At 35.6% G+C, this 12120-nt stretch overlaps 1 protein-coding gene across 3 annotated transcripts in view; it reads right to left on the minus strand.

Moving 5' to 3' along the window:
• Positions 1–12120, minus strand: part of SMAP1 (small ArfGAP 1) — a 224708-nt gene that overhangs the window by 29215 nt on the left and 183373 nt on the right. For all 3 annotated transcript variants that reach the window (XM_036767086.1, XM_036767088.1, XM_036767087.1), the window contains one exon: positions 1246–1336. In XM_036767086.1, coding sequence (XP_036622981.1) covers positions 1246–1336 — 91 coding nt within the window. The remainder of the gene's footprint in view (positions 1–1245; positions 1337–12120) is intronic.

Raw genomic sequence — 12120 nt, forward strand, 5'->3', positions numbered from 1 at the left:
AGAACCTGATATACCAATAATAAGCATGTAAGTATTATCTATGTGGAGCAGTCAAGCATATTTTAAAGATAGATAATTACAAATTATAAATGAATAAACCAGGCACAACACCAAATCAAGTGAACTGGAAAATGCTACAACAGTTGTTTTTTTTTTAAATGGTTAGTTTTAACAAGACAGTCTTAATTTGGAATATGACAGAAATCTTTTCTTCCACTGTCTTTCATAAGCCAAAGTACAAACAGGATAAAATACAGAAATTATGAGGACTAGCAACTTCACATAATTATGTTTACAGCCTCCAGTCTTAAATTCTATTTTCAAAATTACACTTATTTTTTATGTATCTATCATACTACTTTTCACTACCACATTAGGAAATTTACCTCTAGGAAAAAACATTTGCATGATACATACCAGCTTTTAAAGAAATGAATAAAATATATAACACTGATTCTCAAAACAGGAAGGAATTTACCCATAAAGAACTAAAACAATTTTTTTTCAGAAAGCAGGTCCTTCCAAATCCCTTACTTTATCTTTAAGTTTTTCCCAAACTGAAAGAAAAATTCATTACTGCTACAAAACACAGATACTGCTGAAAATGATGGTTGCTTTGCAAATCCTTTGAGGAGGAATATGAAAAAGAACTGACAATATTTGTAGATAAACACTGTATAAGGCTGGCACTTCTTGAATCAAAGCTTATTTACTTATAAGACAAAGTCCATATTGTTATCTGCTAGTCTAAGGAAAAAAGGGACATTAGACAAAAATGAACAATAAACTCAGATACTAGAGCTATGCATGGAATATGGAAGGTGGCTTTAGCCAACTAAAATTACTTTTCCTTTTACATCAGCACATTATACAATAAGCCCACCGTAGCATACTGTTACTTTAAAAAAAAAAAAAGCTCACATACACACCAAACTCCACTTTTGTATTTTAAATGTTGAAATGTCATAGTCTACCAAGCCTTTGAAGATTACTTTGATATCTCTCCTTTCCCTAAGGAGCTCATTACTTGTATTTCAGTGAAGACAGTGCTGACAGACACCAGCCTCCTTATTAAAGATTTCCTTTATAGTGGGAGAACTCAGTAGACTTAATCATAGCATTTTCAAATTCAGTCCATGGTGTCTGTTGGCATATTGAAGATAAAGCCATTATGTTCATTTCGAATGAAGGTCTCTTTCAATAGCTCCATAACAAAAATGAAGGATTTTATTATTTATTACTTACCAAGTCCTAAAAGATCAATAGTGGGTTCTGCTGCCTTTTTAGGGCTGGTGCTTTTTTTTAATTCCTGATTCGGTTCTTCTTTCTTCTGGGGCTTTAAAAAGTAAACAATAAGGTTTGTGGATACTTCTTAAATAATGTGAGCTTCTAATAATCACCATTAATTCTGTTAACATGAGTTCTGCAATGTAAAAGTAACTGTAATATGTATTACAATGAAGGCAGCTAAATGTTAACAGTGGCTAGAGCATTGGACCTGAAGTCAGTAAGGCCCAAATTCAAATCTGGCCTCAGATACTTATTGGCTCTAGGACCCTGGGTAAGTCACTTGACTTCTCTGTGCTTCAACTTCGTCATCTGTAAACTAATAGCACCTACTTCAAAGGGTGGGTGTGAATATAAAGTAGATAATATCTGTAAAATGCTTTGCAAATCATAAAGCACTATATAAATGCTAGCTATTGTTATTACCACAAAATAAAATTATCTCTAAATGTCACAATATAACACTTAAAAATTATGGCACAAAGCAATGAATAAAAATTTGTGTTAACTTTTACTAAACTTGTTATTAATGATTCCAATTTATGAATTCAAATTTTAAGTGTATCTTTTCCTTTTACTGTACAGTTTCTTCCTGGTAGATCAATTTTCTACACTAACTGCAATTACTTTTTAGCATTTTACTCTGATATCCCAAACTTACCAACCTTCATGAGTATGCTGTTCATTCAGTCTTATCTCTGACAAAAACATTAAATAACACCCCATGCAGAGGAGACCTAATCAGCATGCCACTTGGGGATCAGTCCTAGACTGACTCCGTAGACTGCCTTTCCCTGGAAATGCTAGCTAGCTTTTAAGTCAGGTGCACCAGAATATGGTCCAGATCTGTCTGCCCCCGCAGAGAATGTAACTAATGTGACCAAAATACCTATGTCTCCTGCTTCCTCCTGAATTACAAGCCTTGTCACTTTTTTAGAGAAGGAAAGTAAATTGAGCAAGGGGCAGCTAGGTGGTACAGAGAATAGACTGCCCTCCATGAGCCCTAGGGTCAATAGGACCTGAGTTCAAATATGACCTCAGACACCTATTAGTTGTGTGTATTATTCGTATTAGGCAAGTCACATAACCCCATTTGCCTCAGATCCTCATTTGTAAAATGAGCTAGAGAAGGAAACAAACCACTCCAGTGTCTTTGACAAGAAAATCCCAAAATGGGGTCATGAAGAGCTGGACACACAACTAAAAAGACTTAACAACAAAAAACTAGTAAGATATGATCTTCATATAACCATATGACCTGTTTTGTTAATGGATTATTGTGTACTGTAATCAAATTTTCTAAGCTATTTCAGTTAAGTAGATTGAGCTATAATTTCCAGGACCAAATCTATTCTTTATCTTATATAACATATCCTGTTCTCAGCGAAGTTCTAGCTAATTACTCTGTGACCACACCTGCTAATTCTCTAATAACTCTAGGGTACAGAACATCAAGCTGTGAAGACAACCAATGTTTAGACTTGTCTTAAGCCATTTCCTATTATACTCCAACATTTGGGTTGTACAACCTACATAGCCGGCTGATTAAACAAGGGCTGTAAATCATCTGAAGAAAGTATAACTCCAAAGCACCACATAGGCAATTTCTTTCAAATGACTATTCAAATTGATAGGGATTTTTTTCTGAAATGATCCCTGTTTTTTTTTTTAAATGACTTACAGGAACTAAGACCCAGGTCTCTAGATTTTGTCCGAGTACATTTTCCCCAGACAAAAGCTGCTTCCTTATTTCATCCCCTAGAGGGGCACGGTAATACTTAGTTGGGAAGGACAAAGAGAGGCCTTCCTAACCAAAATTTTAAAAACCTTCCAACCTGTTAAGGCCTGACATTTATTTGACAAAGGGCAAATTTTACAAACAGAACTAAAAGACTTTAAAAAATAATACTTCAGTTCACATCAGTAAACCCCCAAGTGGAAATGACTGATTTTCTGATCTTTTCCTATTTTGTTGGGGTGGGGGGGAGACCAACTCTTAGGCATCCTATTGTTTGTAATGAGGCTCAGAAGGTCAAATAAGGTGTATCTATGATGTAATGCTTCAATGGAAGAGCACAGTGACTCTTAATATCATCAAGGCCCTTCTTCAAATTAACAAAAGCAAAAAGCATTTCCTTTTTAAAAGATGGCATTCAATTTCTTCCCTTGAATCTTTTGTTTCCTAAAATCATGAAGAAGCAGAATTTCATTACACATTAATGCATGGTAGGATTAACTTGAAATGTAACCCTATAACCTTTTTTTGGAGAAATTAAGTACTCCCTGGCATAATACATTAGTCAGAATTACACAGGTTGAATTTAAATAATACTCTGCTTTGCTCATCAATGTAAAAGTCAGAAATTAATCTCATTACTTTAAAAGTATTTAAATGAAAAGATTGTTGAGTAGATTCATCTTAAGAGTAGGCCACTTACCTCAAAGAAAACAAAATTTTATCTACCAATGTCTGGTAAATAAAAGATGCAACCTATATTAGTCCCATTCTACAACTTCGGTGTTGTAAAAGGTTCTACAAACTATCAACAAAAAATAAAAAGAACAACAAAATCTTTTTTTAAAAATATTGCTAAAATGAAAACAGTTGAAAGTTTCAAGATTCCCTTTCAAGGCTCTAAATGTCTCATGGCTTTTAAGAGAGTAAAGCATTCTTGTCTATCATTTCTTAAAGCAATCCTCCCTAAACTGAGTTGAACCGACTTTTAGTTGTAGGAATTAAACATTTGCAAACCAAGATAAATGATAGGCATTAGAAATCATGTTTCATGGTTTGCTTTCTGAGATAAAATATCCATCTTTAAAAATCTAATATGGTCCAAGGGAAGCTAACTACATGACTATCCATATGCCATGGAACATGAAAATCTCCAAAGAATCCAAATGGCACTGAACAAATTACAGGGTGCATAAGTAAGCTATAGTACATTAACTTGTATGCAAAAAGTGACAATAAATAATCAAAAAGAGATGGACAGTCCATAAATTGTGCTGGTAACCATGAAATGCTAAAAGACCTCCAGCAGAGTGTTTGATAGATCCTCTAGAGAGGACTTACGGGATTACATAGACAGCAACTGTGCAGAATGAGAAGACACAGATAAGCTGTGGTATGCACTGGTTAGGAGTATCCACATCAATGACAGAAAAGGGATATTGAAAGGAATGCCATTTAAAGCAATAAATACCATGATGTTTTAAAATAATGAGTTAAATTATACTTTAGGACTTTTTATTCCTACTGTGAATGTGAGAGATGTTATAACCCAATACAACCAACTCTACCACGAAATCTGTGTCTGGTAAAGGCCCTACATGGAGGTCAAACTTTGAAATGTTCTTTGCCCTGTGACTTCTCTTTGCCTTTGCTATCTGCTGCCCATCACTGCCATGTTCTAAAGCCAATAGTTATCGTGTTTTGGAGGGGCTACAGATGGTGGCAGATGACGAGTGGCCAGAAACTTGGGGCCTTGGGAGAATTCTAGCAATGAGACAGTGATAGAAGCTAAATCCATGGAAGGAACCAAAAAGGAAACTCACCTACGGCAGCATTTTGGCTAGGCCCAATGTTAGTGAACTAAAATGTGATGGTAACAGATGCTATACCAGTCACAAGATCTGACTTATGATCTATAATCTATCTATTTATCTCCCAGTACACAATCATTTTTGGTTTGTGAAACAATATCTAAATGGTTAATCACAAATCTAGATTCCCATGTGGAGAGAAGAGAACATGAAGTTATAGTTTCAGTCTACTGGAAGAACAAGTAAGTCAATTTGGCTTCCTTGTAGGTGATCAACACTTTTTAGAGTAGGGAAGAGGCAGAGTCGGCCTGCCAGCTGTGGAGAAACTGTCTGGTAGCCCCAAATCCTAATAAAGTACTAGAATGTATTATTAAAAGGATGACTTGTAAGCATTTAAAAATGTAAGAACCATTCTAGTTTTATTAATAAAAGGTCATTCTAGATAAACCCCAATTTCCATTTCTGACAAAATTTCTACATGAGTAGATGAGTGGAATACTATAGATATAGGATACTTATGGAGGCAGATTCGGAATTAACTGCAAGACTGGATCTTAAAGAGAGGCTGGGAGTGAAGTGTCCAGAATTCTGTTCTTGGCCCTATGCTGTTCAGTATCTTTATCAATTATGAAGGCATAGATGGCATATTTGTCAACTTTGCGGAATACAAAAAGCTAGGAGGAATAGCTAATATGTTGGATGGCAAAGGCAGTAAACAAAAAAATTTCAATGAACTACCAGGAAAGGTCAAAAAGAGAAAGACGAAATGAAGTGTAACGGCCTAGTCTTGGATTTTAAAAGTTAACTGCAAAATTAGTGGATGAGCATCCATACAAATGTACTGGATATATTTTGCATTTGGGAAATGAGCTGAGTTAAGAATAGAAATGAAGGCAGAAGGAAGAGAATTTGAAATTCAAGATTTTAAATAAGGAATCCTAAATTTTTTTTAGATGTAATTGGGAAATATTTAACTATACACACACACACACACACACGTGTGTGTGTGTGTGTGTGTGTGTGTGTGAGAGAGAGAGAGACAGAGAGAGAGAGAGAGAGAGAGAGAGAGAGAGAGAGAGAGAGAACAAGAGCAAGTGAGAGAGAGTGAGAGAGCACAGAACTGGAGGAAGAAAAAAAACACTACACTGGGGAAATTATGCTGTTATGATCCCAAGCCACTTTCTGATTAAAAAAAAAAAAACACAACAAAAAACCCAGATATATTTCCTTACTCAATAAACTCCAGTTGCTCCCTAATACTTATTACTTCCAAGATTAAATATAAAATCCTCTTTGTTTGGCTTGTGAAATCTATCAAAGTTTTCTTTCTTAACATTTTACTTACTTCCATATACCCTCTGACCAGCAACACTGGCCTTCTTGCTATTCCTCATACATGATTTTTCATCTCCCAACTGTGTGCTTTTTCAGCAGTTGTCCCCATGCCTAAAACTCTCCCTCCTCACTTTCACCTCCTGGTTTCTTTCAAAACAGCTCAAATCATACTTTCTGCAAGAAGCCTTTTTAAGTCTGTCCCATCCCCCCACCCCCACTGCTAATTCTTTCCCCCTATAGATTATATCCAATTTACCCTGTATATATCTTGTTCATACGTAGCTGTTTTCATGTTGTTTCTCCCATTAGAAGGTGAGTTTCCGCAAGGGAAAGGACAAATTTCTGCCTTTCTTTGTATTTCCCAGAGATTAGTACAGCAGCTGACACATATTAACCACTTAATAAATGCTTATTGACTGGCTATAGACATCATCACAGAAATGTATGCTTTGTGACTTAGTAGTGAGAGCTTCCCATGAAATGTTAAAAGACCTTTAGGTCTTTTCTTTAAAAAAAAAATACTCCAGTGCATTAGATGATTTTAGAGAGGAATGGAGAATTCAAAGAACAAAATTTTAAAAAAGCATAGTTGGACATGATCTATACTGGTAAATACAGAACCCGCTTGATAAAATCACTGGTCCATAAAATGTCAGAGTGTATAGCATGAAGGAGATGAGTATCCTACTGTACTTTGCCCCCAATATGATCGTATCTGGAATAACACTTTAAATTCTGGGCACCAGTTTTTAAAAGGCATTGATAACCTGGGACAGGCTCACAGAAGGATGACCAGAACAGTGAGTAGAGTGGAGATCATATCACAGAAGGATTAACTTAAGAAAATGGGAAGGTTTGGACATTAAAAGAGAAGGCTTGCAGGCAGGGAGGAACATAATAATTCTGTTTAAGTATATGAAAAGCTATCATGCGAAAGAGAATAAATTTGGTCTCCCTAGACTCAGAAGGCAAGACTGGAAGTAAAACAGGAGAAAAATAGATTTTGGAAACATACAAAGGGCTACTTTAAGAAATGGTGGGTTCCCAACCACTGAAACTTTTCAGGCAGAGGCTGAATGACCACTTCTGGAGGTATCTGTTCAGGTGTAGCTTAGAGTAGATTATTTCTATCATATCTTGCCTCTATGACAGGTACTTAATAAATAAAAAGTTGCTTGCATTTTACAAGACTTAAATTTTTAAGTAAAAATCAAGTTTACCAAATATTCCCTAGTGGCAAAGGCCTTAATTAAAAAATTAGTTTAAAGGTCTAAGTTCACAAAAACATAAGTGAAGAATCTGACCTGTTTTCCCTCACTGTGGTCAGTAGACTTGAGTCATAGCCATATTAAATGCTTACACTGTAACTTAGGAGGAAATTTGGGTTCAAGAATAAGATGTAATTTAGATTGTTGGCTGACAGTTAACAGTGAAGCACTCTAACATGTGCTGCATAGACCTACATTCTCAATTCTTCCCTATGGCTACTTAATATATAATATCTTTCACTTAGACCTCTTAAAAGTCTTTAAAAAATGATAAAGTTATGCTTTATGAAATATTTTCCCTTATCAAGATTTACATACAGAAATTCTCTTTCCTATACTAAGGTCAAAGGAAAAAAAAATCACTAAAAAGATGCTGGTAGGAGTTTCTTGGACAAGTAGGACACATCTCCAGTCCTTTAACCTATCTGGACCTGCTTCTTCCTCTCTAGTCACATTCACTTAACTTGACGCTCAACTTTAGGAACTGCAGATAATATTCATGAAACCCTCTGGCTTTAAATTTCTCTTCTCTTAAAAGCACTGTGTATGGAATTTGTCTTCTAACAAATGGAGAATGTAGTCGACTATGAGTAGATAAAATTAGGACATCTATAATTTATTAAACAAATTTTTATAACAAGAACATAGGCCTACTTAGAATAGTTCTATAAAATGTAATTTCCTTAGATTCATATTGAGCAGATGTCTCATTCGAATTATTAAAACCTTTATTAGTAGAAGCTTCACCAACCAATCTACTTTTAATTCATAATGCTACTCACAGACTATAATTGAATCAAAAATCATTTAGTTTCCAGCTCCTACATTTTCTTCCATTTCTCTGCCATCTTAAATAAACGGAATATCAGTTAAACCTCTAAATTTTGCAATATTAGCTACCTTTAGTGAACCAACTGATTTAGCTAATAGCATTCATGTTATAAAACGGAAAATTATGGAACTCTAAATTCCACAGAACTTACTCAAAATTTAGATTAATTTTTGTAAATAAAAAAGAGTACACTAATTTCATCAAACTGTTAACTATTCTACATTCGTCATTCCTCTATATTTATTTATTTATTTTTCAGCATTCATTTTTATAAGATTGGTTCCAAATTTCCCCTCCTCCTTCCCCTCTCCAAGAGGGCAAGAAATCTTATATGAGCCATAAACATACAATCCTATTAAACACATGTCTATATTAGTCATGTTGTGAAAGAAGAATGAGATCAAAAGGGAAAAATCATGGGAAAGAGACAGAGAGGGGGGAGGGAGGGAGGAAGGGAGAGGGAGAGAGAATAGTATGTTTTGATCTGCATACAAACTTCATAGTTCTTTTTTTGGACATGGACAGCATTTTCTATCATGAGTCCTTTGGAACCGTCTTAGATCATTGCATTGCTGAGAAGAATCAAGTCTATCAAAGTTGACCAGTGCATAGTGTTGCTGTTACTGTTCAACATTCCTTTAAAAGTGAACTCTAAGATTAGAAGGTTTCAACCAACACCATGGAAATAATCGAGTCTAGCCTTAATTTACAGATGAGGAAACTGAGACCTTGAGAGGAAGTGACTCAAGATCACACTTTTGCAAGAGCTGACACTAAAATCCAGGTCCTCCCTTTCAGTCTAGTGTTTTTCCACTTTGTCATGCTACATTTTGCTTCGTTTTAGGGGGAAATTTTTTGGTAGTTTTGGCTTGAAGTATCACAAGAAATGAAATATAAAAGATATTAACAAGTTACACCACTCTGTCTAAAGGCAAAGACCATCAGAGCCACAATTCTCGGGGTAGTTAAATGGCTTAAGAAACACATCATTCAGACACTTGCTGGGCCAATGCAGTGATGGGACTCAGACGGTTCGCACTGGTTCAGTAGAACCAGTACCAGTAACTTGCGCCTGCTACATCAGTGTCAGCAGCACCTTCGCTAGGTTCTGTAGACAACTGGTTGTTAATTTATTTGAATCCCACCACTGAGCCAATGTATGAATAAATTGTTACACCAAAGCTGGAGAGCTGAAAAGGAGAAAAGTTTAGTCAAAGGAGGGGTGGAATTTACAAGCTTTAAAAGCAAACCCCTGTGAATGAACTGTAAAAGGTAAAACCTGAACACAGATATTAGGCAGGCTGAGTATTAGGCCGTTGCTTCAAGCTTTTCTTTCAGTGAGATGACATTAACAGGTGGCATTATTGTTGGAAACTGAAACAACTACACAGGGCAGTTTCAAAAGACTTAGGCTATCATAGATAAATAGAGAAAGAACTATGGCCTGTGGCAAAAAGGCCAATACATTTCTATAAAATGAGGATAAATGAAAGATAGAATACGCACGCACCAAATAGGTACATCCACACTGTATGTGGGAGTGCCAACTTTTGTAAAGGGAGTTCTATTTCCATATATAAGATAAGGAACCTTGAACTGATACTTAATGACATCAGTTCAAAGCATAAAGCATAAAAGGATTATAATGATAACCATACATGTTATACTCCTGGCTTTGGTAAGGGTGCCATAATGGGGCCAAAAGAGCATAAATGGGGTGGGGTGGAATGAATTAAATAAACAAATAAATAATAACCGGTATTTACATTATGCTATAAAGTTCTCAACACACTTTAAGCACATTACCTCGGCTGTACAACAAACCTATGAGACAGTTACAAAAAATATTTATTATCTTCATTTTAAAGATAGGAAAAAAACTGAAGCTTATAAAGGCGAGGTAATTTCCCCAGAGTCACATAGTGAGTGTCAGAGTCAAGATCTGAATTCAGGCCTTTGCGGCTCTAAATTCAGCACTCTACCCGTATGTACAAATATTTACAGCAGCTCTTTTTGTTGTGTTAAAGAACTGGAAACCAAGGAGATGCCCATCAATTGGGGAATGGCTAAGCAAGTTGTGGCATATGAATGTAATGGAATACTATTGTGGTAAAAGAAATGGGGAGCAGACGGACTACATAATAACATGGAAAGACTTATATGATCTGATGCTGAATAAGGAGAGCAGAACCAGGAGAACATTATACATAATTACAGACACATGGTATCTGTGATGACTAACTTCAATAGACTTGGCTCCTGTCATCAATACAAGGTTCAAAGACAGCTCCAAAAGACTTATGACGGAAACAGCTATCTGTCCACATTCAGAGAAAGAATTACAGAATCTGAATGCAGATTGAGGCAAACTATTTGCTCTTTTTTTCTCTTCTTTTTTGGTTTTGTTTCTTCTTTCTCACGATTCATTCCACTGATTATAATTCTTTTCTACAATCTGATTATTGTGTAAATAAGTTAAATGCAAAAGTATATGTAGAACCTATATTGGATTACATGCTGTCTTGGTGGGGGAGGGGGAAGGGGAGAAAATTTGGAACTCAAAAACTTGTGGAACTGAGTGTTGTAAACTAAAAATAAAAAATAAATTTAAAAAAATAAACAAAAAATTCAGCACTCTATTTACTACACCTCAAAGAAGGACAAGAATGTGAGCTCCATGAGAACATGTTTATTTCACCTTTATATTTCTCTTATCCTTAGGCTGAGCAAAAGGTTCCATATTAAGCAGGTACTTGCTTAATAAAGGTTTATGGAAGTTGAAATGTAACAGTGACTAAGTTAAATACTATTTTCCAGCCCAAAGAAATGTCCTTTTTGACAGCGAATATCTCTAAGCTAATTAGTGGCTCTTTCTACAGAAAAATGGGGCTATAAAAATGTAGATTTAGTGTTTTAACTGAATCTTCTAAAAGCAAAACAAATACACTCACACACATATAAAAGTCTGGAAACATACTAAAATTATATTTTGATGGGTTGAATTATGTACCAAACCTTAAAATATGCAGAGGTAATAAGGAGGGAGTTTGGGAGAGTGGACAGAGAGCCAAGGGAACCAGGAAGACAGTGTTTCATCTCTGACACATACTACAGGTGGGGCGACTTGAGGTGGGTGATTTCCCAGTCTCCCAAAGAACTCTCTAAGGAACCACTGCAGATATGCATTGGTTGAAGAAGTTCTCTTACACCACCAAAATCACAGGCCCAGACTAAAAAATTAAAGAGGTAAAAGGAAGAATTGAATAAGGGCCTAAAAGGGGACAGTAGAGAGATCACATCTCACATTAAGAGTTGTAAAAATGGTTGTGTACAATCCAATTGTAGTTCATTCACAGTATATTCCCTAATCATTGCAAAGCATGATATTAACAAGCATTACTTAAAATAGCCATAAATCTGCACTACAGTTTTTTAAAACGCAGAACGAGTTTCATAAAGACATTACTGTTACAGAACTGAACTGATATAACAAACAAAGCAAAGCAAAGAACATGGACTGAGCCTTCAGGTATACCCACATTTAAGAGATGGAAAATATATGATGAGATAGCAAAGGAGATTTAAAAGAAACAGAGAAACAGGAGAACCTGGAAAGCAATTTCATAGAACTTAGAACAAGAGGACATCCTGAATGAAAAAATATGGATAAGTCAAAAAGGATCTGAACTCAAATCGTCCTGATTCTGGGCCTAGAGCTCTATTCACTGTGCTACCTAGTTGCTCCAGCACCAACGAAGAACAGCATCAAACAATCTTAATTAAATGCCACAAAATTATAATGGCCAATCTTGACCCCAAAGAAGAGATGTAGAGAAGTACAAGAATATGGGT

This window comes from Trichosurus vulpecula, chromosome 7 (assembly GCF_011100635.1).
Source record: "Trichosurus vulpecula isolate mTriVul1 chromosome 7, mTriVul1.pri, whole genome shotgun sequence".
NCBI lineage: Eukaryota > Metazoa > Chordata > Mammalia > Diprotodontia > Phalangeridae > Trichosurus > Trichosurus vulpecula.